Genomic DNA, 27959 nt, shown 5'->3' on the forward strand with positions numbered 1-27959 from the left:
TCTTTTCCCCTACAACAATAGTAAGCAGAATCAAGAAGTTATACATATTCATGATTTTTGCTGATTATTCATTGCGGGGCAGGGCTAGGAATTGGCATGGAAGCGACTGTCACATTTCTTTTCTGAAGTGCGCTTGGCTTCCGCAGATGACGTAAGTCCGGTGATTTTTCGTTCTTTGGCATAAGTCTTTTGGGTTCTTGACATGAGTTTTCTGATTTATCTGCGCATGTCTGGTGGTCTGGTGCTGGTTTTTCTTGGAACTTGATGACTTTTGGCTGCCGAATTACACTGAAGTTAAAACAGTGTAAATAAGAAGTGGTTAGACACTGATCTGAAGCCCCGATACAGCCTGCTTTTATTGTGAGGGCAGGAGTGCGGTTTAGCAACCACCTTACATGCATTTCTCATCCAGCAAAATCCGGGCTTTTATCCGGTTTGAGGACCAGAAAGTAAAAAGCAGCTAGCCCTCTGCCCCCATAAACACCGTTATTCTGATCGGATGTCAATAAACACTTTTTTTTTAGGCCAGAGTGGTGTGGTGTTACACTTGTGCGCTCCCAGTGAGTTGTCTCAGCAGAGGAGACACAGCGGCGCCCTGGGTTAGGTAAACCCCCGCGATGAGTGGTTTCGGTTTTCTTTCCCGACCCAGCCGTGGTGACTAAAGTCTGTGCGGAGCCGGGGGTCCTGCGCAACTATGATCGTGAGTCCTAGGGCCAAAGGCGAGAGTGGAGGGAGAACAAGGAGTTTATGGGACAGAGCAGAGGCGGCTGGAGGCTGGCGGGGAGGGGCTTTCTACCGCGGTAGACTTTGAAGTTTGATGAGGAACCTGCTGCGCAGCCGGATTCCTCCCCAACCCGAAAGACCCGCGTTCAAAAGCAAGGGGCAACTTGGCGCTATTTCTCGTTAAAATTGTCTTTAATGCCTTGGAACAAGCCTAGTTTATTATTATTACTAAACTATTGAAAGTGTGGGGAGGGGCGAGCTGAGCAAGTTTGCGGAACAGCCACCTCTAGGAAGTCCCCCGAGAAGGGTCGTCATCATGGAGGACAGGGCTCTGGACCAGCTGTCAGGGTGGCTGGGTTCCATCTCCCTCTCTGCCCCTTACTACCCTGGGACTTCCAACAATTAAAATAATCTCTGTGAGAATGATTTTTTCTTATCCTTAAAATGACACAGTCAGGACCTTCATCCCTGCTGTCCAAACCTAAGGGGTTGGCCCAGCACTAAACCTAGGAACTCCGGTTCATAGATTTTGGCTGTGACTGGGCATAAGGATATGAAAAGCCCTCACGTGGTTCTAATAAACAGGCACATTTGAGGACCACTGACTAGATGTTCCAACCAGGAGGGGTGTGTGGAGATAAGACAAAACTTTCAGGGGAAGGGAGCTTTAGGTTGACAATATTATTATTAAGATGTAATTCACACACTACAAGATTCCGCTTTATAAAATCCTACACAAAAGAGTACAAATCAATGGTTTTTAGTATATTCACAGGGTGTGCAACCATCACCACTATCTAATCAGGATGATCATTAAAGGTATGGAGATGTTTGATGATGGGTCTCAAGGCAGAGGTGAGGGTATTCCATGGCAGGGAGACTACTTCAGCAGTGGCATCCTGGTGGGACAGGGTAAGACTGGGGGAGTCCATTTTGACAGCAACTAGGGGTGATGCCAGACAGCAGATTCATGCAGCTGTGCTGGGCTTTGGGTGGTAGAGTAAGGTATTATGTGTTAAATTCAGGAGATGGGAAGCTGTGGTGGTTTTGTGGCCTTGAGGTTTTATCTGGGTGCAGGGATGGAGTTTAGGAAGCCTGGGCAGTATTCTAGGCCGAAGGAACACGAACACCTGGACTTGGGTGGTGCCAGTGGGATTGGAAAAGGGGTGGAGCTGCTTACTGTCAGTACATGAGAGATAAGAGAGAGGGGGGAGTCAGAGGGGACCCAGGATCGTGATGCTGATAAGAGCAATCGGGGAGGGAGAGATTGGGGTGGTGGGAGAGGGTTAGGGTTTCTCTGTAGACCTGTTGGGTTTGAGGGCAGTGGTACCTGGAGACACAGATGTCCTGAAACAGAAGTCTACAGAGATATTGGTATTGCCATGGACCATGAGGAGTCACCTCATTGGGCTTGTGACCACCAGGGCTGAAAAGCACAGCCACCCTGGGTGAACACAGACACTTACAGGATGTGACCAGAAGCAGAAACCCTGGATGAAAGTGAAACTCATTGGGAGGAGAAGGAGGGGATTATAGTGGCTGAAACTTCTAAGGGAGTTTGGAGTGTGACTGATTCAACTGTGGAAGGTGCTTCTGAGAGGCAGAGTGGCTGAAATCTGCAAATAGGGGTCGGTGGGGACGTGGCCAGTCAGGCTGTGCGTGGTCGTGGGTGCGTGTGTTGGGAGAATGACGACGCGGTTTATCTCTGGAAATTAGTCCTGAATGATAAAGCAAGCACCAGGCAGCCATGTGGTGGTGTGTGGTGGCCAGGTATTACGAGTCTGGGAAGACCCAAGCTGCTCCGCAGGCGGGAAGTTGCCTTTGCAAGGAGTGTGGTGGTGACCTGGATGGACTTCTGGGATTTGGGCTGAAGCGCTCAGCTGCTCAGCGTTGTCCCTGCACCGTTTGGCTTAGCACCCCAGCGAGTCTAACCTACCTGGGGAGACGGCCCACAGGCTCTTCTCACCTCTGGTTCTTTTTTTTTTTTTTTTTTCTTCTAAATTTAACAAAGTCCTCCCTATTAGTTCCTAGAGCTGCTGTAACCCAAAACCCAAACCAAACCCACTGTCTTGGAGTTGATTCCGACTCATAGTGACTCTATAGGACAGAGTAGAATTGCCCCATAGGGTTTCCAAGGCTGTAGTCTTTGCAGAAGCTGACTACCACATCTTTCTCCCACAGAATGGCTGGTGGGTTTGAACCGCCTACCTTTCAGTTACCAGCCAAACACTTTAACCATCGCGCCACCAGGGCTCCTGCTGCTGTAACAAGTACTACAAATTAGATGGCTTATAAGAACAGACATTTTTGGTCTCACAGTTCTGTTGTTGCTGTTGCTGGGTGCCATCAAGTCGATTCGAACTCATAGCGAGTTCATATGACACAATAGAACTGCCCCCTAGGGCTTTCTTAGCTGTAATCTTTACAGATGCCGAATGCCCGGTCTTTCTCCTGCGGAGCCGCTGGGTGGGTTCAAACCATCAATCTTTTTGGTTAGCAACCGAACTCTTAACCGTTATATCGCTTCTGCTTCCTTACTGCATCTGACTTTGTTTTGCATCTGGTGTACAGTTCCGAGTTCTTGGCCTCCCCCCCCCCCCTTGATTAAGCTTACCAACAGAACTTCTATTCCAAATCCACAAGCGTAGTCCCGCCCTTCCGAGCTGTAACCACCTTGAGGGCCGGAAACTTTACTGACCACTTTCGCCAGCGGGTGCCCGCGCGCAGAGCTCGGCCTCTGTTGAAGCCCACGGCGGATTTGGCCGTGATGGGGTGCTGCGTCCTGCCGGTCCTTTTCAGGGCGGTCTTCTCGCACCGCTGGGAATACACGGGTTTGTCTTGACTTTTGTTTTGCTCTTTGTCCCCAGATCAAGTGTGGCTACATGACCCGGACTGACACCAGAGGGCGCCAAAAGACCACAGTGGCGCCTGGCAGTTCTGCTTTCAGTTTCTGTTGTCAGCTTCTGAGTGCACTGGTTATTAACCTGCCGGGGCCTAGACTTTTCTTTTTTGGGGAACATTTTATTGTGCTTTAGGTGAAAGTTTAGATAGCAAATAGTTTCTCCATCAGTATTTCATACACAAATTTTTCCGTGACATTGGTTGCAATCCCCACAATGTGTCAGCATTCTCCCCATTTCCTCCCCCAGTTCCTGTTACCATTTGTGAGGTTTCCCTGCCCTCTCTGCCTTTTCATCTTTGCTTTTGGTTAAACGCTGCACTTTCGGTCTCATGGAGTTGATTATTCTAAGGAGCACATTCCTCACCGGTGTTATTGTTTATTTTATAGGCCAGGCTGAGAGGTGGCCTACAGGAATGTCTTAGAAGGTTGTCTTACGGCGGGTGTCTGGAGATTCCTCCTAGGGGCAGATTAACCAGTAAGCAAGATATGCACCAGTTTATATTAAGCAAGGTGCACAGAAGCTTACTTGTGTTTACTTGCTAACAAAGGTGTGCTGAAAATTTTTACAACAGATTAGTAAGGACACACAAGTAAGCCCGTGTATACCTTACTTATTGAGTAATCTGGCCCTGGCTCCTCCAGTGTCTACCAGACCAGTAAGTCTGGTCTTTTTTCTTTCTTTTTTATGAATTTGAGTTTTGTTCTGCATTTTTCACCCATTCCAACTGAAACCTTCTATTGTGATTGAGGTTAGAGTGGTGGGTAGTGGTGGTAGCTGGGCACCATCTAATTTTTCTGGTCTCACATTAGAGGAGGCTGTGGTTAATGTGGGCTATTAGTCCCTTGGACTAATTGCTTCCTTAAGTCTTCAGTTTTCTTTCTTCTCCTTTGCTCCAGGGAGGAAGAGAGCAATAGTTGCATCATTGATGGCCACTCACAAGCTTTTAAGACCCCGGATGTTATTCACCAGACTAGGATACAGAACACTGTCTTTATGAACTGGGTTATGCCAATTGACCTCGATGATCCCCCAGACTATGGTCTTTACTCTTCAAGCCAGTTAGCTCAGCCTCACGAGGTGTTTGTTTATGTCTAAGAAGTTTCCATAACCGTGCCCCCTAAGTGCTCTATTATATATATGAATATATATGGTGCACTTACAAATATATATGCAGAAATATCCACAGCCATATCTGCATAAGCACACTGGTGTGTTTCCCTACGACTTCCCATACCTGTTTGACATTCATATCTATGTATCCTCTCGTAAATTATTGTTTGTTATCACTGTTGTTGCAGAATTGTATATGCTATAGTATTTCCTGTACGTGAACACTTTATTTCTTTGTATGTCTCTGTCTTCCTTTATCTTAGTCCCATTGTGCTGATTTCCCCTATATTGTATATTGTCTTTCCCTTTACGAATATTAACATGTATTTTTTTTTTTACTATCCAGTTAGTGATTCTCCCTCCCTTTCTTTCCTATCCCTGGTAATCATCAAAGAATGTTTCTCTTTGTGTTTAAACTTTTTCTTTACCTTTTATAACAGTAGTCTCATATAATATTAGCTCTTTTGTGATTGGCTTATTTCACTCAGCATAATGTTTTCCAGATTCACCCATGTGGTGAGATGTTTCGAGAATTCATCATTGTTCTTTATCATTGCGTAGTATTCCATTGCGTATATGTACTACAATTTGTTTATCTATTCGTACCTTGATGGGTACTTAGGTTGTTTCCATCTTTTTGCTATTATGAAGAATACTGCAATGAACATGTTGTTGCTCTTGTTGTTAGGTGCTGTCGAGTCGATTCTGACTCATAGAGACCCTACGCACAACAGACAAAACACTGCCCAGTCCTGTGCCATCCTCACAATCATTGTTATGCTTGAGCCCGTCATTGCAGCCACAGTTTCAGTCCATTTTTTTTGAGTCTTCCTCTTTTTGCTGACCCTCTACTTTACCAAGCATGGTGTCCTTCTCCAGGGACTGGTCCCTCCTGATAACGTGTCCAAAATACGTGAGATGAAGTCTTAGCATCCCCATTCCTGAGGAGTATTCCAGTTGCACTCATTCCAAGACAGATTTGTTCGTTCTTCTGGTAGTGTGTGGTATAGTTAATATTCTTTGCCAACACCATAATTCAAAGTCCTCAATTCTTCTTTGGTCTTCCTTATTCATTGTCCAGCTTTCACATGTATATTACCAAATACCAAACCCAACCCACTGCCATCAAGTTGATTTTAACTCACAGTGACCCTATAGGACAGAGTAGAACCGCCAGATAGGGTTTCCAAGGAGCACCTGCTAGATTGGAACAGCAAGCCTTTTGGTTAGCAGCAGTAACTCTTAACCACTACTCCACCAGGGTTTCCACATGTATATTAGATGATTGAAAACCCCATAACTTGAGTCAGGCACACCTTAGTCCTCAAAGTGACATCTTTGCTTTTTATCATTTTAAAGAGGTCTTTTGCAGCACATTTGTCCAATGCAATATGTTGTTTGATTTCTTGGCTCCTGTTTTCATGGGTGTTGATTGTGGATCCAAATAAAATGAAGTCTTTGACAACTTCAGTATTTTCTCTGTTTATCATGATGCTGTTTATTTGTCTAGTTGTGAAGATTTTTGTTTTATGTTTAAGGTGCAATCCATACTGAAGACTGTAGTCTTTGATCTTTGTCAATAAGTGCTTCAAGTCCTCTTTCAGCAAACAAGGTTGTGTCATCTGCATATCTTAGGTTGTTAATGAGCCTTCCTCCAGTCTTGATGGTGCGTTCTTCTTCATATAGTCCAGTTTTTCAGATTATTTGCTGAGCATAAACCAAAAAAACCAAACCTAGTGCCGTCAAGTCGATTCCAACTCATAGCGACCCTATGGGACAGAGTAGAACTGCCCCGTAGAGTTTCCAAGGAGCACCTGGATTTGAACTGCTGACCCTTTGGTTAGCAGCCATAGCACTTAACCACTACGCCACCAGGGTTTCCTTGCTGAGCATACAGATCGAATAAGTGTGATGAAAGGATACAACCCTGCTGCACACCTTTCCTGACTTTAAACCACGCAGTGTCCCCTTGTTCTGTTCGAAGGACTGCCTCTTGGTCTGTACACAGGTTCCTCATGACCCCAATTAAGTGTTCTGGGATTCCCAATGAACATGGGTGTGTGTATGTCTATTTGCGTGACAGCTCTTATTTCTCTAGGATATGTACCTAGGAATGGGATTGCTGGATCACATGGTATTTCTATTTCTAGCTTTTTAAGGAAACACCAGATCATTTTCCATAGCAGTTGTACTGTTTTACATTCCCACCAGCAGTGTATAAGTGTTCCAGTCTCCCCAGAGCCTTGCCAGCATTTATTGTTTTCTGCTTTTTTTTTTTTTGATCAGTGCCATTGTTGCAGGGTGAAATGATATCTCATAGTAGTTTTGATTTGCATCCGTCTAATGGCTAATGGGAGCCCTGGTGGTGCAGTGGTTAAGAATTCTAACCACTGGGTAGGCAAGAACTGGTTGGCAGTTCAAATCCACCAGCTGCTCCTTGGAAGCCCTATGGGGCACTTCTACTCTGTCCTATAGGTTTGCTATGAGTTGGAATGAACTTGACGGCAACAGGTTCTGTTTATTTTGGTTAATGGCTAATGGGAGCCCTGGTGGCCCAGTGGAAACTCTGTTGGCATAGTGGTTAAGAGCTATGGCTGCTAACCAAAAGGTCAGCAGTTTGAATCACCAGGCGCTCTTTGGAAACCCTATGGGGAAGTTCCACTCTGTTCTACAAGGTCCTATAGGGTTGCTATGAGTCGGAATTGACTCAACAGCAACAGGTTTGGCTTTTTTTTGGTTAATGGCTAATGGGAGCCCTGATGGCACAGTGGTTAAAAGTTCTAACCACTAGGTCAGCAACAAATAGTTGGCAGTTCGAATCCACCAGCCACTCCTTGGAAACCCTATGGGGCACTTCTACTCTGTCCTATAGGTTCACTAAGAGTCGAAATTGACTCAACAGCAACTGGTTTGGTTTTTTTTTTGGCTTAGTGGCCAGTGAAGGAGCCCTGGTGTTGCAATGGTTAAGTACTCGGCAGCTAATCCACAAGTTGGTGGTTTGAACCCACCAGACACTTCATGGGAAAAAGGTATGGCAGTCTGCTTCCGTAAAGATTTACAGCCTTGGAAACCCTATGGGGCAGTTCTACTCTGGCCTATAGGGTTGCTATGAGTCAGAATCTACTGGACGGCAACAGATTTGGTTAGGTTTTTAATGGCTTATGATTGCCAGCATCTCTTCATGTGTTTGTTAGCCACCTGAATGTCCTCTTTGGTGAAGTGTCTGTTCATGTTCTTTGCCCATTTTTTAATTGGATTGTTTGTCTTTGATGCTGAGGTGTTGAAGTTTTCTGTAGATTTAAGAGATTACACACTTGCCGGATATGTCACTACCACATTTTTTCCCCCAGTCTGTAGGTTCTCTTTTTACTCTTTTAGATAAGTCTTTTGATGGGCATAGGTATTTAATTTTTAGGAGGTCCGAGTTATCTCGTTTATCTTCTGCAGTTTGTGCATTTTTAAGTTACGTTTCATAGTCTATTTATGCCATAAATAGGGTCCCTAGATTTGTCTCTATGTTTTCTTCCATAAACTTTATTATTTTAGGTTTTACATTTAGGTCCTTGATCTATTTTGAGTTAATTTTTGGGTATAGTGTGAGATATGGATCCTGTTTCCTTTTTCTACAAGTGGAAATCCAGTTTTGCCAGCACCATTTGTTAAAGAGACTGTATCTTTCCCATTTAATGGACATTGGCCCTTTGTCGAGGATCAACTCTCCCTACTTGGATGGATTTACTTCTGGGTTTTCAGTTCTGTTCCATTGGTGTACATGCCTGTCATTGTACCAGTACCGGTCTGTTTTGACAACCCTGGCTGAATAGTAGGCTCTGAGATAAGTAAATGTGAAGCCTCCTACTTTGTTCTTCTTCTTTGATAGTTCTTTATTTATCTGAGCAGTTCTTTCCTTTCCATATAAAGTTGGTGATTAGTTTTTCCATTTCATTAAAGAATGTTGTTGGAATTTGGATCAGAGTTGCATTATATCTATAGATTGCTTTGGGTAGTATTGACATTTCCGTAATGTAAAGTCTTCCTATCTATGAGCATGGCGTGTTTTTCCATTTATGTAGGTCTCTTTTGGTTTCTTGCAGTCGTGTTTCGCATTTTACATTGTATAAGTCTTTTACATCCCTGGTTAGACTTGTTGTTGTTGTTAGGTGCTGTCAAGTCGATTCTGACTCAGTGACCTATGTACAACAAAACAAAACACTGCCTGGTCCTGCACCATCCTCACAATCGTTGCTATGTTTAAGCCCATCATTGCAGTCACTGTGTTAATCCACCTCGTTGAGGGTCTTCCTCTTTTTTGCTGAGCCTCTACTTTACCAAACATGATGTTCTTCTCCAGGGACTGTTATTGTTAGGTGCTGTCGAGTTGGTTCTGACTCATAGCGATCCTATGTGCAACAGAACAAAACACTGCCCAGTCCTGCGCCATTCTCATGACAGTTGTTACGCTTGAGCCCATTGTTGCAGCCACTGTCTCAATCTATCTTGTTGAGGGTTTTCTCTTTTTCACTGACCCTCTACTTTACCAAGCATGATGTCCTTCTCCAGGGGCTGATCCCCCCTGCTTCAATTCCTCTTCACTTTCAGCAAGTACGGTTGTGTCATCTGCATATCACAGGTTGTTAAGGAGTCTTCCTACAATCCTGATGCTGCTTTCTTCTTCATATAGTCCAGCTTCTGGGATTATTTGCTGAGCATACAGATTGAATAAGTTTGGTGAGAGGATACAATCCTGACACACATTTTAAACTGCTGATTTTAAACCACACAGTACCATCTTGTTCTGTCGGTCTATGTACAGGTTCTGTATGAGCACAATCAAGCGTTCTGAAATTCTCATTCTTTGCAAAGTAATCCATAATTTGTTATGATTCACACAGTTCAATGCTTTTGCATAGTCAGTAAGACACAGGTAATCATCTTTCTGGTATTCTCTGATTTCAGCCAAGACGCATTTGACATCAGCAAGGATATCCTTTGTTCCACATCTTCTTCTGAATTTGGCTTGAATTTCTGGTGGTTGGTTCCCTGTCAATGTATTGTTGCAACCGTCCTTTAATTATCTTCAGCAAAACTTTACTTGTTGTGATATTAATGATATTGTTTGATAATTTCTGAAATACATTGGATCACCTTTCTTTGGGATGGGCACAAATATGGATCTTTTCCATTCGGTTGACCAGGTAGCTGTCTTCCAAATTTCTTGGCATAGATGAGTGCTTCCAGCATTTCATGTGTTTGTTGAAACATCTCAATTGGTATTCCATCAATTCCTGGAGCCTTGTTATTCTCCAGTACCTTCGGTGCAGCTTGGACTTCTTCCTTCAGTACCATCAGTTCTTGATCATATGCTACCTCCTGAAATGGTTGAATGTCAACCAATTCTTCTTGGTACAGTGGCTCTGTATATTTCTTCCACCTACCTTTGATGCTTCCTGCATCATTCAATATCTTGCCCATAGAATCCTTCAATATTACAACTTGAGGCTTGAAACTTCTCTTCAGTTCTTTCAGCTTGAGAAATAATGAGTGTGTTCTTCCCTTTTGGTTTTCTAACTCCAGGTGTTTCCATATTTTGTTATAATAGTTTACTTTGTCATCTCGAACTGCCCTTTCAAATCTGTTCAAAGCAACCTGAGAGTTTCCAAGGAGCAGCTGGTGGATTAGAACTGCTGACCTTTTGGTTAACAGCTGAGCTCTTAACCACCGTGCCTCCAGGGCTCTGATGGACAAGTGGTGGCTAGTTATATTCATTCCTAACTATTTTATCTTTTGGGGTGCTATGGTAAATGGTATTGTTTTCCTGATTTCCTTTTAGGAGTTCTCTTAATTTGTGTAGAGGAATCCAACTGATTATTGTATGTTCATCTTGTAATCTGCCACTATGCTTAATGCTTCTATTAGTTCCAGTAGTTTCCTTATGGAATCTCTGGGATTTTCTATGTGTGGGATCATATCATCTGTGAATAGGTATAGTTTTACTTCTTTCTTACCAGTGCAAATGCCTCTTATTTCCCTTTCTTGCCTTATTGCTCTAGCTAGGACTTCCAGTACAATACTGAATAAGAGTAGTGATAAAGGGCATCCTCATCTTGTTCCCATTGTAAAAGGGAATGCTTTCAGTCTCTCTCCACTGAGAATAATGATGGATGTTGGTTTTGTATCTGTACCTGTAATTATGTTCAGGAATTTCTGTTCTATTCCTATTTGTGAAGGCAAATCTGTATCCAGAGTAAGTGTTTATTTCAGTAAGAATAAAACTCTGCCCTTTTTAAGATGGAAGTGGTCCAATGTAATCAACCTGCCACTAGGTTGCTGGCTGATCACCTCAAGGAATGTTGCCATAGCAGGGAGTAAGTGTTGGTTTCTGCTGCTGGCATATTGGGAACTCATCAGTGGCTGTAGCCAAATCGGCCTTGGTGAGTGGAAGTCCACAGTGCTAAACCCATGCATAACCTCCATCTCTGTCACCATGGCCACTTTGTTTATGGGCCCACTGAACAATAAGGGGAGTGGCTGGGGAAAGATGACTGGCTTCCACAGAACGCGTCATCCTATCCACTTAATTGTTAAAATCCTCCTCTGCCAAGATCACCCTTTGGTGAGCATTCACATGAGACACAAATATCTTCACTTCTTTGGCCCATTCAGAGAGGTCTATGCACATGTCTCTTCCTCATACCTCCTTGTCACCAATTTTCCAGTCATGTTCCTCCCAAGTCCCTGACCATCCAGCCAAACCATTGGCCACAGCCCACGAATCAGTATACAATCACATATTTGGCCATTTCTCCTTCCAAGCAACATGAATAACAAGGTGCACCGCTAGAAGTTCTGTCCATTGGGAGGGTTTTTTTTCACCACTGACCTTCAGGGAGGTCCCAGAAAGGGGCTTTAGTGTTGCCACTGTCGACTTTAGAGTGGTGCCTGCATATCATGAAGAACCATCTGTAATCCATGCTCAAGTTTTGTCTTCTGAAGTCAACAGATCATAAGGAACTCCCCATGAGGCCGTAGGTGCAGATTGGGAGATGGAAGGTAATGTGGCAGGAGTGGAGATTTTGGGCATTTAAGCTACTTCCTCATGCAACTTACTTGTGCCTTCTGGCCCTTCTTGGGCCTGATCTCACATATACCACTTCCATTTAATGATGGAGTGATGCTGTGCACATCTGACTTTATGGCTTTGTGGGTCAGACAACACCCAATTCATGATGGGCTCCTTTGGCTGTGTGGTGACTTGGTGTTCCATGGTTAAGTGTTCAGTCTCTATTAAGGCCCAGTAACAAGCCAAAAGCTATTTCTCAAAAGGAGAGTAGTTTTTGTTACCAAACCCGGGAAGCTGGGTCCTTGTCCAGCACACTCAGACTTGCCAATCATCTGGACACCAGTCTTTGAGAAAGAGAAAGTAAATTTATTGCAATGTGCAGAGCAAGGAGCTTGCAAGAAGTGTCTCAGATCTGACTCCCTGAGCTACAGGGAGGCAGGGCTTACATGTGATTTGGACAGTATTAGCATACCGGGAGGGAAAATTCTAGAAGGCAGCCAGGAAACAGGAGGTGATGTGGTTCTTGTTGGACATTTCCTTTGGAATAGGGTCAGGTGATTATTTTTCTTCGGATTCATTCCTCCTGTTGCTTCGTCCTCTGTTGAAGTCAATTAGCAATCACAGCTGGCCCTTCTGCACATGCAGGGTGGGCCAAATCTGATTTGGGCTAGTTTAAGGACTCAAGGAAATTTACTGGCATGCTTAGGATCAGGTTACATTCACTGGAGAGGATGGCAGGGCTTTGCTCCAAAATCTTAAGGGTCTGCATTGTGATTCACCAATAGGGGCCTGCCAAAGACTGCAGACAGCATCTCTGTCTGCCACTGACACTTTAGGCACCATTGGATCAGTCAGATCATATGGCACAAGTGGCATAGTGGCTTGCATAGCAGCCGGAGCCTGTTGCAGAGCCTTCTCTTGCTCTGGGCCCCACTCAAATTTAGCAGCTTTTTGAGTCACTTGATAAATAGGACAGAGTAGCACAAGTGAGGCATGTGTTGCCTCCAAAATCCAAAGAGGCCCACCAGGCCTTGTGCTTCTTTTTAGCTGTGGGAAGAACCAATGCAATAACTTATCTTTCACTTTGGAATGAATATCTTGATATGCCCCATGCCCCTAGAAATTTCACTGAGGTGGAATTGTCAGGTTAATTTCCCAACCGGTTAGCATGCAAATGTTTTATCAATAATTCCAGAGTTATTGACACTTCTTCCTTACTACGTTCAATCAGCATGGGGTCATCAGTGTAATGCACCAGTGTGACGTCTTGTGGGAGGAGAAGGTGATCAATGTCCCTGTGGACTAAATTATGACATAGGTTTCGAGAGTTCACATACCTTGAGGTAGGACGGTGAAGGTGCATTGCTGGCCTTGCCAGCTGAAGGCAAACTGCTTCTGGTGGTCTTTCAAAACAGGTTTGTAGAAAAGGCAGTAGCTATATCAATAGCTGCATACCAGGCACCAGGAGATGTATTAATTTGCTCAAGCAGTGAAACCACACCTGGAACGGCAGTCGCAGTTGGAATCACCACCTGGTTAAGTTTTCGATAATCCACTATCATTCTCCAAGGTCCATCTGTTTTTTGCAAAGGCCAAATAGGCTAGTTGAATGTGGATGTAGTGGGAGTCACCACCCCTGCATCCTTCAAGTCCTTGATAGTGGCAGTAATCTCTTACGTCACCCTAGGAATATGATGTTGCTTTTGGTTTACTATTTTCTTGGGTAGGAGCATGCCTACCTAGGAATGGATTCCACTTGGCTACCATAATAGCCCTAACTCCACTTGTCAGGGACCCAATTTGGGGGCTCTGCCAGTTACTGAGCATATCTATTCCAATTATGCATTTTGGAACTGGGGAAGTCACTACAGGATAGGTTTGGGAACCCACTGGACCCACTGTGAAACAGACCTGAGGTAAAACAAAAAAACCAAAAAAGGAAACCCTGGTGGTGTAGTGGTTAAGAACTATAGCTGCTAACCAAAAAGACAGGCCTGAGGTAAGACTCCATTAATAATCTGACCTCCATACATCCCCACTATGACTGGTGGGCAACAGTGATGTTTTGGGTCTCCTAGAATTGGTGTCAATTCAGAGCCAGTATCCAGTAGTCTCCCAAAAGTCTGATTATTTCCTTTTCCCCAATGAACTGTCACTCATAAAAGGCTGTAGATCCCTTTGGGAAAGGCTGGGAGAATGATGAACAGTTTCACATTTTTGGCAGTGTAGTGGGTTCCTTCCTGTAGGGGACCCGGCCTCCTGTTCATTCAAGGGGTTGTGGGTCTGTAATCTCACTCAAGTCTGGGAACTGACTGAGAGGCCATGACTCTCTATTCTGGTGATTTGAATTAGATTATAGTTCATTTGATGTAGAATTCTTTGGCTTGTACAGATTAAGTAAATATTCAGTAGGTTTCCCATCTATTTCACTCCTAGGGACACCATGACTAAGTAGCCAAAACCATAAGTCCACATGAGTCAGACTGTTCTGATTACTGCTTTGACTTCGTTGCCCATTACTGTAACCACTCCAACCTTGTCTTTGTTGATTGAGTGTTACCACTTGGCCCCTACCACCACAGGGTCCAATCAGTGCCATTGCAGTTAGGTGTCTTAATTCAGCTAAGGCAGCTCCTGTTGTCAAATTTGACTTACATAATATAGAATCAAAGCAGTCTTCAAGGAGGCTGCAGCTCCCTTCACAAATTTGTTCCTCACTGTTGTGGTAAAAGTTGTATCCTCTGGGCAGTCCATGTGTGAGTCTGTGGATCTAACATGATAAATCCACTCTAGCATGTCAATTTCCCTAAACATTTGGATATCTCTACAGTAAACCAAGGCAGATCTGGTACTTCAACTTGATTTTATGTAGGCCACCAAGTAATCCATGCTTCAGCAACCCAACCAAATAAGCTATTAGTTAGACCCTTTCCTAACCTCTCGAGCTGAAACACTGAATGAAGAATCTGTACCTGGTGGGCCCATATCAATAAACTCAGACTGATCCATCGTTATGTTCCTTGCACCATTATTCCACACCCTTAATAGGCATTCCTACACATATTCCCCAGCTTTCTGTTTGTTCATATCTGATTCTTTATTCTGGTCACTTGCTGGAGCCATCTTGTCCTGCTCTTTTTTTTAAAATATGTTTTTATATTGTCTACTGTCTCCGAGACATTAATATATTATTTTGTTTATTGATTAGTTGTATGTTCATTTGTTTTTCCCTGTTTCTTTGTTTTGTTTTGATACGTCAGGGCTGGCAGGCTGAGCGTGCTTTGCTGCTAGCTCTTTTGGGGGCACAATAGCTAGCAGCACCTTATCCAGGTGGACAGGGCAGCAGCAAGGCGGGATAAGCCTGCTTCGTTGTACATCAGTTTGGTGAGATAGTCGAGGGCAGATTGGGCAGGTGCTGTCTGCCTCCTGATGTTGGTCTAGCAGTGTGGGAACATTCACAGCCACTTGCCAGATGGGGGGGTGGTGTCAGACTGGGAGTGGTATGGGTTCACTTCCCACTGTTCAGCAGCTGGTTGAGTGGCAGGATGGGAGGGGTGGTGCAGGCCCAGTGCTGCAGAAGACCTGAGTGCCAGGGGCCATTTAGCCTTGACAGCACAGTTGCGGCCTATGGGAAGGGGAAGAGGTGGTGTACGGGGCTAGGTGGGTGGAAGAAAGAAAAGGGAGGAAGGAAAAAAAAAAAAGGTTGGCAAGGCAGGAGCTGGTAGATGAGGACTGGTGGACCCAGGGGCTGGGGGAAGGGAGCGGAGGTGGTGTATGGGGCTAAATGGAAAGGAGAAAGAAAAAATAAAAATGGTGGCATGGCAGAAGCAGGCAGTTGAGGGTAAGGTAGGCCCAGGGTGGCAGTGGGCTGGTGGTTCTCTAGCCATGGCAGCTTGGCAGGGGGTGGCAGTAAGTGGGGAGAGGTGGTGTACAGGGCTAGGTGGGAAGAAAAAGAAAAGGAAGAAAGAGAAAATAATGGGTGGTGCAGTGGGGGCCAGCAGTGGGACCAGGGCAGCCTCAGGGTTTGTGGGAAGGGAGGGAAAGGAGTGAATGGGGCTAGGTGGGAGGAAAAGGGGGAGAAAAAAAAAAAAGCAAAAAATAAGGCGTTGCAGGAGGTGGTGGGGGCTTGTATTGTGGACCCTGGCAATAGGAGCTTTTGGGATTGGGGGCATAGATGTTCTTTCTTCTACTTCCAGAAGGGTGAAGTGTGGGAAATCGTGTTTTGCTAGTTACCAGGTGCTCTGTCTCCTGCTGGGAGCTCCATGAAGTTGTCTTCCGTACTCCCTGTCTGGGGTCATTTTTGACTATGTTTCAAGATGGCTATGCTGTGCCCTGTTAGTTGGCAGGGGACCTCCACTCTGTATTGCTCCTCATTCTTTGTTTTCCATCAGTTTCTTTTTTCATTCAGTGCTTGATCTAGTTCTTTATCCTTTCATTTGATGATCAGGTTTCCAATATTGATATTTACGTCTATTTTACTTAGTTTTTCAAGTCTTTGCTGCAGAGGGATGGTGTGGTATGTCTGTCTAGGGCTCTATGTTGGCTTTGCCACTTCAATGGCTATTTCTTGTTCTATGATTGGATATCATTGTATATAATTTTGTTCTTATTTCATAATTTTAATGTATCTTTGGTATAATTATGGGAAAACATTTATGTATCAGTGAGTTAGTTTTTAGTTACCATAAGAAGTTTTTATTTGCACATAGACAAAACTTCCATCAATTTATCAATTTTCTGGCAACCAATGCCACAAAACAATTTGTGTATTAACTGTTTAATGAGAAGCTAATTTGCTTTGTAAACTTTTACCTAAAAAAAATTCATCACTCTTCTTTATGGTTTTTCATCTTGGGTCATGCTTAGAGAATCTTTCACTTCACAATCATACACAATTTCATGTATATTTTCACCTAGATACAGACAATAGGGAAAGAGAGATCTGAGAGTCAAGAAAAAAATTGTTTGAATTTTGGAGAAAGGGGAGCAATAATAGGTAAAGAATTCTAAGGTGGTGCAATTGTAAGCTTTGCATCTCTTGTTTCATAATTTTAAAAACATAACTGTAATACCTACAGGACATATGTGTGGTATCAATAGACACTTTCCCATGAATAAGTGAAGACTTAGTCCCTCCTAAGAGTAAAAAAAAAAAAAAGCACTAAGAGTCTCAATGAAAGACAAACGAGGATTGACACTGATGAGTAGTTTTGAACATTTATAATCTTGAGGTGATAAATCATGTTTTGGTTAATGTCTGCACAGGCTAGTTGTTAAATATCTATTCATTAAACTTTTATGGGCACTCTGTATTTTAAGGATATGTCTAAGACCCACACAGACAAGTCCATGGCTTTTGAATAAGACAATTGTAATATACTTCAATCTATAAATCACACACTATCTTTTGGGGGAGAGATTGAAAATTCAGAACACTTTAGATATGCACTGTCAAATAGGGTAGCTACTAGCCAGGCATGCTACTTAAATTAATAAAGTAAAGCAAAAAATTCAACAGCTCATTCGCATTAGCCATATTTCAAGTGGTCGGTAGCCACACTTGGCTAGTGGCTACTGTATTGGACAGCATAGGTATACAATTCTTTCTTTACAGAAAGTTTGATGGACAACAGCACTCTTGATGGTTTATGGTTAGCATTCTTTACTATCACGTACTTGCAGGAAAAAAAAAAAACAAACCCAACTTCACTTATAGATGTACTGATTGAAACGTTAGAAATTATTAACTTTATTAAATCACCATTGTCAAACCCACATCTTTTAATATCCTATGTGATGAAGTGGGAAGTGTATATGAAGCACTCCTTCTACATGCCAAAGTATGATGTTTGTCTCAAGGAAAATAATTTGTCTGAGCTGAACTAGCCTCTTTTTAATGAAATACCATTTTTACTTGAAAGAAAGAATGACAGAGGAACTATCTTGGATATTTGGCACTTTCTCAAAAATGAACAACTAGTAAGCCTGTCACTTAAAGGAAACCAACTGACAGTATAGTTGCCAATGATAAAATATAACCTCAAGAGGTTAGAACATTGGAAAACTTGTATCCAATACAAGTTTGACAGCCTTCCAAAACATACAAACTTCTCTGCTGGGATCAGTGGTTAATACTAATGAATGTGACTTGTTTTTGGTATTTTGTGATGAAATGTGTCAACATTGGAAAATATGCATACTCAATGAACTAGTGAATCACTTTAAAAAAACAACCCATACCTAAGTACAAGATTCATTCAATGTGTAAGGCGGACCTATGGGTTTTAGTGAACAGAATATGAAATATTCAATAATAAGTTTTCCGATTGCAACTAACCTTTAAGAAACTACCACTTCTGTAGCTTTAGAGAAGTATCAAAGATGAACATTCACAATTTCTTGGAAAGGCTATTAAAAATACATCTTCCATTTCCAGCTTCATATTGTATGATGCTGGAGTTTTTTGTATACACCTCAACTAAAATAATAGATTGAATGCGGAAGCAGATATGAAAACCCAGAAATCTTCTATTGACACAGATAAGAAAGAGATGTGCAAAAATGTAAAATGATCCACTCTTCTCACTGCATTGGTTTATTCTGGAAAATATTTATTTTTCATGAAAATATATTATCTCTGTTAATGTTTAATGGGTTATTAATATTATTTTAAATGAATCAAAATTTTTAATTCTGTTTCAAATTCTCATATGGTTAATATCGGTAGATACAACCCACATAAACAAAATCTCTTTGGGTTCGTCATTAATTTGTAAGACTGAATAGAGCCTTTTAGGCACAATGGTTAAGCTCTTGGCTGCTAACCCAAAGGTTGGTGGTTGGAACCCACCAGCTGCTCAACAGAAAAAAAGACCTGGCAATCTGCTCCTTTAAAGATTACAGCCTAGGATACCTTATGGGGCAGTTCTACTCTGTCGTATAGAAAAAAGCCAAACCAAACCCGTTGCTGTCAAGTTGATTCTGACTCATAGTGACTCTATAGGACAGAGTAGAAATGCCCCCATAGGGTTTCCAAGGAGTGGCTGGTGGATTTGAACTGCTGACCTTTTGGTTAGCAGCTGAGGTCTTAACCACTGGCCACCAGGGACCCATATGTTGTTGTTGTTGTTATTAGGTGCTGTCGAGTCGGTTCCGACTCATAGCGACACTATGCACAACAGAATGAAACACTGCCCGGTCCTGCGCCATCCTTACAATCATTGTCATGCTTGAGCTCGTTGTTGCAGCCACTGTGTCAATCCACCTCGTTGAGGGTCTTCCTCTTTTCCGCTGACCCTGTACTCTGCCAAGCATGATGTCCTTCTCCAGGGACTGATCCCTCCTGACAACATGTCCAAAATATGTAAGACGCAGTCTCGCCATCCTTGCCTCTAAGAAGCATTCTGGCCGCACTTCGTCCAAGGCAGATTTGTTCATTCTTTTGGCAGTCCATGCTATATTCAATATTCTTCGCCAACAGCACAATTCAAAGGCGTCAACTCTTCTTCGGTCTTCCTTATTCATTGTCCAGCTTTCACATGCATATGATGTGTTTGAAAATACCATGGCTTGGGTCAGGCACACCTTAGTCTTCAAGGTGACATCTTTGCTCTTCAATACTTTGAAGAGGTCCTTTGCAGCAGATTTGCCCAATGCAATGCGTCTTTTGATTTCTTGACTGCTGCTTCCATGGCTGTTGATTGTGGATCCAAGTAAAATGAAACCCTTGACAACTTCAGTCTTTTCTCCGTTTATCATGATGTTGCTCATTGGTCCATTTGTGAAGATTTTTGTTTTCTTTATGTTGAGGTGTAATCCATACTAAAGGCTGTGGTCTTTGATCTTCATTAGTAAGTGCTTCAAGTCCTCTTCACTTTCAGCAAGCAAGATTGTGTCATCTGCATAACACAGGTTGTTAACGAGTCTTCCTCTGATCCTGATGCCCCGTTCTTCTTCTTCATTCAAAAATGGCTGCAGCAGTATACCAACAGGGAACTGCCAGAAATTCAGGCTGGATTCAGAAGAGGATGTGGAACCAGGGATATCATTGCTGATATCAGATGGATTCTGGCTGAAAGCAGAGAATGCCAGAAGGATGTTTACCTGTGTTTTATTGACTATGCAAAGGCATTCGGCTGTGTGGATCATAACAAACTATGGATAACACCACGAAGAATGGGAATTCCCGAACACTTAATTGTGCTCATGAGGAACCTTTACATAGATCAAGAGGCAGTTATTCAGACAGAACAAGGGGATACTGATTGGTTTAAAGTCAGGAAAGGTGTGTGTCAGGGTGCATTCTTTCACCATACCTATTTAATCTGTATGCTGAACAAATAATCCGAGAAGCTGGACTATATGAGGAAGAACGGGGCATCAGGGACCCATATAGGGCTCCTTGAATCCACTCCAGGCCACACAACAACGACATAGAGATTCTGAAACTAACAAGAACCTCTGATTTAAGCCGGCCCTGGCCCAGGATTCAAGGAGACTGTAGCAAAGAAGGCTCCCTGCAGGAGGAGAGAGGTCAGGGTAAAGTCCCAGACCCCAGGCAGGGCTCCCAGGCCATGATGGCAGTGTCAGGGGTGGGAAAGCCTACCATTGAGTATTCCCTGTCTTCCTGGAGTTTCACTTCTCCCTAGTTACAAACCTGTGTCAGCTCCTACTGCCTGGAATCACCTGATGAGGTCCCACTTCTCACTCATTGGGTCTCTGATTTCTGAAGAAGCCAATCACCTTCACAGTGGTTTCCAGTTATAAGGTCCACTGGACCAGCAGGACTAAGATACTTCCTAGGTGCAAGGGTGGATGTGGGAGGAGGGGTGAGGGGATGGGACATGGAGGGGGGTGAGGACCGGGTGACACTGTCAGAGGGGTGACACCAAAACCAGTGTCTATGTTCATGCAGTGTTTCAGCAGAAACTTATTATTTTTTATAAAAATATCAGTGTAGTTAATTATAACCACAAACACATTTTTAGTAAGCCATCTTACATGTATCCCTATCCCTACAGAGTTAAAGCTCTGTGATAATTTACTTTTTGAACTTTATGATAACCCTGGTGCCATAGTGGTTAAGTGCTACAGCTGCTAACCAAAAGGTCGGCAGCTTGAATCCACCAGGCACTCCTTGGAAACCCTATGGGGCAGCTCTACTCTGTTCTATGAGTCAGAATTGACTCCATTGCAATGATTTTTAAAAAGTAGTTACTGATTTTGTCCAATTTTCTAGTGTTTTAGCTACAATATTGTTGTAATTAGTATTTGAACGTTTATCAATAAGTTTTTTGAGCATGAAGTAGTAATTAAAGGAAAAGAAGGAGTGATATATGGGATTTAGGATTTACAAGTAACATTAGTACAAAAAACATTACTAAAGATTCTGTATAGTCTGGTATGGAAGGAGATCCATGGGAGAGGTGACACCACAAGTTAGCACATTGGTGACACCAACCCTATTGATGCCACTGTCCCTAGATCCTCAGTACACCCCGGACCCTCCTCGTGTTGCTCTCGGGGGCACTGTTCCTCACCCAGACCAAGGCGGGTGAGTACGGGGTGGGAAAGGGAACAGCCTCTGGGGAGGGAGGAGAGAGGGGTACGCTGGATGGGGACGCAGGACCCTCAGGGCAGCCGCATCACCTCCGCCACCATGCTGACCTCCCTCCCCCGCATCCTGACCCTCCCCGCCTCACGCCCCTTCTCCCTCCCCTACATCCCGGCCCTACTTCCCCAGCCGCCCCTTCTCCGTCCATGAGCCCCTCGCCCCTCTGCCCCCATCGATCCTGGACCCGGAAGCCGCGCGGGGAGGGGTCTGTAGTCTCAGCCTCTCCCCGCCCCCAGGCTCCCACTCCCTGAGGTATTTTCACACCGCCGTGTCCCGGCCCGGCCGCGGGGAGCCCCGCTTCATCGAAGTCGGCTATGTGGACGACACGCAGTTCGTGCGATTCGACAGCGACGCCGCGAATCCGAGGATGGAGCCGCGGGCGCGGTGGGTGGAGCGGGAGGGGCCGGAGCATTGGGACCAGGAGACACGGATCGCCAAGGACAACGCACAGAACTACCGAGTGAACCTGCGGACCCTGCGCGGCTACTACAACCAGAGCGACGCCGGTGAGTGACGCCAGGTCCAGGTGGCAGGTCACCAGTCCCCTCGCCCCCAAGAACGGGTTGCCCAGTCTTTAGGTCTGAACTTCAACCCGCCCGGCCGCGGAGATTTGCTCGGGCTTTTTCAATTTAGAACCAAATGGACTCTGACCAATCACCGCCCGTCGGGACCGCAGGGGCGGGGCTGAGAGCGGGGCGGGGCTGACCGCGGGGGCGGGGCTGACCGCGGGGGCGGGGCCAGGGTCTCACACCATTCAGGTGATGTTCGGCTGCGAAGTGGGGTCAGATGGTCGCCTTCTCCGCTGGTACAATCAGCATGCCTATGATGGCGCCGATTACATCGCCCTGAATGAGGACCTGCAATCCTGGACAGCGGCGGACACGGCCGCTCAGATTACGCAGCGCAAGTGGGAGGAGACCGGTGTGGCGGACCACATCAGGGCCTACGTGGAGGGCAGGTGCCTGGAGTGGCTCCGCAGATACCTGGAAAACGGGAAGGAGACGCTGCGGCGAGCAGGTACGACGGGCCGCGGGACGCCTCCCTGAACTCCCCTTGAGCTGGGATTGTGTCCACCCTGCTGGCCTCTCAAACGGAGGGGAGGAAAATGGAATAGACGCCAGAATACCCCCTCCCATTAGTGTGGAGAGTGAGGAGTTAGCCCAGATTTCCAGATCCTGTACCAGGGAGTGACTTGCCCAGAGGAGCCCTCCTCTCTCTCAGAGACAGCTAAGAGATTCACTCTCTCTGGGGATAGTAGAGGAGATGATTCCTGACTGATCAGCAGTTCCCTTTGATCCTGGAATGGACGTTGGGAACCATCAAGGACTTTCTCAAGCCTTGTTCTCTGCGCCACATCCAGTGAGTTTGGAAGTCTGATTCCAGCGTGTCTGAGTTTTTCCACCTCCATCCACGTCAAAACTAGAAATCCCTGTTCTCCCTCTCAGACATCTGGAGTCTGCTACTCTGGGCTGCCTCTCCTGATTCTAGAACTTCCCAAGGAATAGGAGATTGTCCCAGATCCCTGGTCCAGGCTGATGTCTGGGCTTTGCACCCACCTCCCCAATTGTCCTGTCTGTTCTCAGAGCAGTCACATGAGCCCTGCTCAAGTATCTCATGGGAGGTAATGCAGAGTTCCTGAATTGTCTGACCTTTTCCCTCAGTGCCCCCAAGGATGCACATGACCCACCACCACATTTCTGACCATGAGGCCACACTGAAGTGCTGGTCCCTGGGCTTCTACCCAGCGGAGAGCACCCTGACCTGGCAGCGGGATGGGGAGGACCAGACCCAGGACATAGAGCTTGTGGAGACCAGGCCTTCGGGGGATGGGACCTTCCAGAAGTGGGTGGTGGTGGTGATGCCCTCTGGAGAGGAGCACAGATACACGTGCAATGTGCAGCATGAGGGGCTGCTGGAGCCCTTCACCCTGAGATGGGGTAAGGAAGGAGATGAGGGGGGAGCCTCTTAGGGAAGGAAGGAGCCCTTCTGGAGACCTCCAAGGAATCAGGGTTCCTCACTGCCCTTCTCTTTACAGAAACATCTTCCCAGCCCACTAGCCTCGTCATGAGCATTGTTGCTGGCCTGGTTCCTGTAGCTGTGGTTGTTGAAAATGTGATCTGAAGTTCTCAAGTAGAGATGGGGATGGGTATGAGTTTTCTTGTTCCACTGGGGGGGTTTCAAGTCCTAGGTAGGAACTTGTCCATCTCTGCCTCGTTATGTGAGGTGCCATCCACACACACGCTAACCTGGTCTGGGTTCCTGTGTGCTAACAATTACTCTTTTGTAAAGTGCATGTAAGAATGAAGGTCAAATCTTTCAGCTTAATTGTTCCGGTGATGGAGACCTGATTCCCAATAGTCGCAGGTCACAGGGGAATGTTCCTGGTGAGGACAGATTTCCAGGAGGGTGGTTGGTCAAGTCCCTGCACATCTTTCCTTGTGTTTCTTTATCTTGTCCTGGGTTTGTGGTCACAGTTCTGGAAACTTCTGTGGGGTCCAAGACTAGCCAGCTCCTCTAGGACCCCATGGTCCTGCTTTCTCCCCAATCTCTCACAGAATGCCTTCTTCCTACAGATGGAAGAAAAGGGACCTATGCTAAAACTGCAAGTAAGTATGGAGGAAGGGAGGCTGACCCTGAGACCCTTGGGATAGTATAGACGGGAGGCTATGGGGGAGCCCCTTTACCCTATAATTCACGTTCTTCTCTAGTCTTATCTCCTGTGAACTCAGACCAGATTCTGTTTTTGTGCTTCTCTAGGGTTCTTATGTGTCTCTGTAACGTGTCCCTTCTAAAGGTGAGACCCTGGAGGGCCTGACATAGGGGAGGAATTGGGGCAGAGGGGCACGACTCAGTTATGGGGATTCTTTGGATCTGGACATTTTGAGAATGTGGTGGGCTGTTCAGAGCAACGTTTACAGTGACTAACCTGAATTTGTTCATGATTACTTTCTTCTGTAGCGTGAGACCGCTGCCTTGTATGGGACTGAGTGATACAAGATTTATTCACACCCTGCTTTATGATTCAAGAACCCCGGACTTCTCTTCCTGCAACTGTTTTTTTTTTTTTTTAAAGTTAACAAGAAATGTAATTTAATAATATTAAAAATAAAACATAGAGTAAAATATACTAATAAAAGTCAATACAAAAAGACACAAGGGCAGCTGCAGCTTCATCTAGACAAGGCTGATGCATTCAGGTCCCGGCCTCCACTTGAGTCAAGTCCAGAATCTAAACTTATTTTTATACTGTCTTCTCTTCCATGTATACTGCCCAGAATCTCGATATTCTTGGTTGTGGTTCTTTCCGTTTCAGGGAGAATGCTGCTCTCCTTCTCCTCCCCCGATTCCGAGAAGTAAGCTTCCAAGTGGACCAGGGCAGTGATGATGATGGTGTGGCCTTGAATGTCTTCTTCACTGCTACTGGAGTCATATCTCCTGTCTGCCCCCCAATTATTTATTTACTCTCGAGGCCACCTTGGCATTAGTTGGGGCATTATCTGCCCTGTCATTGGGGAACATCTTTAATGTGTCATCCTGGGGAGCATGTGTGTGAATTCTTTGAGACAGGCAGCTGTCCATGCTCACATAGGCATCCATCCAACAGTGCAACAGTGGGAGTGTTCATGATGCTGGGAAAGCATAGGTAGAATGCTGAAGCCTCTAGGCCAGCTGGACAAGAAAGGTGCAACAAAGGCGGTGGACACCACACTAGTAACTAAAGCTACTGTCAGTTCTTGTTTGTAATTGTCCCTAAAGTTTGCAGCTTATAGGCGTTGAGCATTTCAGGGCATGTGGTGATAATGGCATCAAGCACACTAAAATACCTCCCTGATCTGTATCTGCTTTGAACTGAGTGCTGAGAAGTGACCCCAGCAGAAACAGGTTGACTGGTGGTCCCACACGGTGCCTCACAGCCTGTGAGCTGACCAGCAGCCTTTGGGTTTCCTGTGTGCATTTCATACTAGCAGCAATGCCAAAAGCTGGTAGAAAACACCAATGGCTCCCCTGGTGTGTGGGAGCATCATATATAATGAAGGGCAGCGTTTGTGGTCTCCTTGGGCTCAGGTATTTGCAGGCACACATATGGATGCCGGAGCTCCCTTGCACAGTGACTAATGAACGGCGGCTGAGAGATGACCGCAGCTCAGTAGTTCTGGGCATCAGCACTGGGGTCAGGCCTGAGTACACATTTTGGTTTTTCCACTTAGGAGCTCGAGAGCTTGGGCCTGTCATGTCTGCACCTCAGTTTCGCCATCTGAGAAGCGAGATAGTAATTAAGCCTTGAGGTACAGCTGTGGTGAAGGTTGAATCAGTTAATATACGTAATGTGCAGTTTTTTTTTTTTTTTTTGCTTTGCAAACCTTTTATTCCTTTGTTTAGTTGTGATCTTCTTTTCTGAATATCCATCGATTTCCTTTGCCTATTTTTCTTTTGTGTAGTTTTCTTTTTTTTAATTTTTATTGTGCTTTAAGTGAGTTTACAAATCAATATACAAAAATTTATATACACCTTGCTATATACTCCTAGTTGCTCTCCCCCTAGTGAGACAGTACACTCCTTCTCTCTACCCTCTATTTCTGTGTCCATTCAGCCAGCTTCTGTCCCCTACTGCTTTCTCATCTCCCTTCCAGACAGGAGCTGCCCACATATTCTCATGTGTCTAGTTGATCCAAGAAGCTCACTCCTCACCAGTATCATTTTCTATCCTATTGTCCAGTCCAATCCCTGTCTGAAGAGTTGGCTTTGGGAATGGTTCCTGTCTTAGGCTAACAGAAGGTCTGGGGACCATGACCTCCAGGGTCCTTCTAGTCTCAGTCAGACCTTTAAGCCTGGTCTTTTTATGAGAATTTGAGGTCTGCATCCCACTGCTCTTCTGCTCCCTCAGGGGTTCTCTGTTGTGTTTCCTGTCAGGGCAGCCATCAGTTGTAGCTGGGCACCATCTAGTTCTTCTGGTCTCTGCAACTGGTGTTTGAATTTACCTGCTTTCCTATCAGCATAATGTGAGGATGTGGTGGGACTAACCCACCCCTGCCCACCAGGACCCCCTCTTCACACTGACTTGTGTCCCTCCTCTGATTGATGTTCTCCATTCCAGCAGAGGTGGGGCTAGAACATCTCCATCCCTGATGTAACTTCCCGTTGCTCTGAGCTGCAATTTCTTCCGTCTACTGAAAATAAGAATCGTAGAATGAATTTTGTTACAATCATGTGCAGCATAACACCCATATGTCTGTGGCCCCCTAAGGCTATAATGGAGTTCAGAAATCCAGATCAGAGAATGGAATGTAGCAGACGTAATTGGATGTAGCAAATGCAATAGCTTTCTGCATGGAACATGTGTATCTCATGTCTCTTGAATACAAAGTAATTGCACTTTCAGGCGCACCATGGTATCAAAACCAAAAACCAAACCCAGTGCCGTGGAGTCGATTCCAACTCATAGCGACCCTACAGGACAGAGTAGAACTGCCCTATAGAGTTTCCAAGGAGTGCCTGGCGGATTCAAATTGCTGACCCTTTGGTTAGCAGCTGTAGCACTTAACCACTATGCCACCAGGGTTTTCTACCATGGTATAGTACATATATAATCTATAATTTTTTTTCCTGATGGTCATAATAAATGTCTGTTACTGGCTTATGTATGTACTGTACTTTCTATCATTATTTTGATATAAACTCTCCCTACTTACAAATAAAAAATATATGCTTCTACTCATAGGCAGCAGTGTCCAATCTCTTGTATCACGTGTCTCGTGAGAGTTGTAGTGCTATCTCTCTTGTTTAATTCTCTTTAGAAAATATTAGTGTGAAGTGCATAATGGCTCTCAAACTCAGCAAAACCAGCGCTAGTGACAGCAGCAGCAAGAACCAAAGGAGAAGTATTGATTTAGAAGTGTGTCTTAGACTGGGTTGTCTAGAGGAGCAAAACCAATGAAGCATGTATATTTGTGTGTGTGTGTATACACACAGAGAGATGTATTTCCTGGAAATGACTCATGCACTTGTGGAGGCTGGCAAGTCCCAAATTCATGGGTCAGGCATCAGGCTGGAGGCTTCTCCTGACTCACTGGTTGCAGGGGCTGGCAAATCCAAAATCAGCAGGTCAGGTGGCAGGCTGGTGGTTCAGGTCCAAAGAAAGGGAGGTCAGAGAATGATGAGTCAGATTCTGGATCGAGAGAGGGCGAGATTTGCCAGAACATTCATATATATTGGATGCAGGCCACACCCCAAGGAAATTCCCTTTTCAACTGATTGGCTGCTCAACAGATTACGTCATGGATGGTGATTACGTCTTACCTATTGAACCACTGAGAATCATGGCCTAGCCAAGTTGGCACATAATCTTAACCATCACAAAATGAAACAAAAGTTTATTAAACAACACAGAGGTGGAAAATCAGTGAATGCTGTTGCTCGTGGTTTAGGCATGCTGCACTCGACAATCATGATGATCCTTAAAAACAAAAATTCTCTGAGCTGTTAAAGGATCTGCCCCACTGAAAGCTACTTTGTTGTTTTTGTTGTTGTTAGGTGCCGTCAAGTCAGTTCT

General features: G+C 44.8%; 1 protein-coding gene across 2 annotated transcripts; it reads left to right on the plus strand.

Moving 5' to 3' along the window:
* Positions 1 to 590: 590 nt before the first annotated feature.
* LOC126078149 (HLA class I histocompatibility antigen, A alpha chain-like) lies at positions 591 to 27081 on the plus strand. 2 transcript variants are annotated; one of them, XM_049888328.1, is made up of 9 exons: positions 591 to 700; positions 21280 to 21349; positions 21646 to 21915; positions 22151 to 22426; positions 23071 to 23346; positions 23445 to 23555; positions 23965 to 24015; positions 24167 to 24203; positions 24368 to 27081. In XM_049888328.1, exons 1-6 carry the CDS (start codon positions 695 to 697, stop codon positions 23528 to 23530), a joined length of 984 nt encoding a protein of 327 aa, XP_049744285.1. In that variant the 5' UTR covers positions 591 to 694; the 3' UTR covers positions 23531 to 23555; positions 23965 to 24015; positions 24167 to 24203; positions 24368 to 27081. The 2 variants fall into 2 exon arrangements, with proteins under 2 accessions (XP_049744285.1, XP_049744276.1); XM_049888319.1 differs by having other exon boundaries at positions 23983 to 24015; positions 24368 to 27077.
* The last annotated feature ends 878 nt before the right edge of the window (positions 27082 to 27959 follow it).

The sequence above is a fragment of the Elephas maximus genome, chromosome 1, assembly GCF_024166365.1.
Source record: "Elephas maximus indicus isolate mEleMax1 chromosome 1, mEleMax1 primary haplotype, whole genome shotgun sequence".
Lineage (NCBI taxonomy): Eukaryota > Metazoa > Chordata > Mammalia > Proboscidea > Elephantidae > Elephas > Elephas maximus.

What these genes read in the sequence shown, in the direction of transcription:
- LOC126078149 (XM_049888328.1), top strand. An exon ending in CCTCACCCAGACCAAGGCGG is followed by an intron (nt 21,350 to 21,645) that starts GTGAGTACGGGG and finishes CCCCGCCCCCAG; the next exon opens with GCTCCCACTCCCTGAGGTAT. An exon ending in CTACAACCAGAGCGACGCCG is followed by an intron (nt 21,916 to 22,150) that starts GTGAGTGACGCC and finishes GGGCGGGGCCAG; the next exon opens with GGTCTCACACCATTCAGGTG.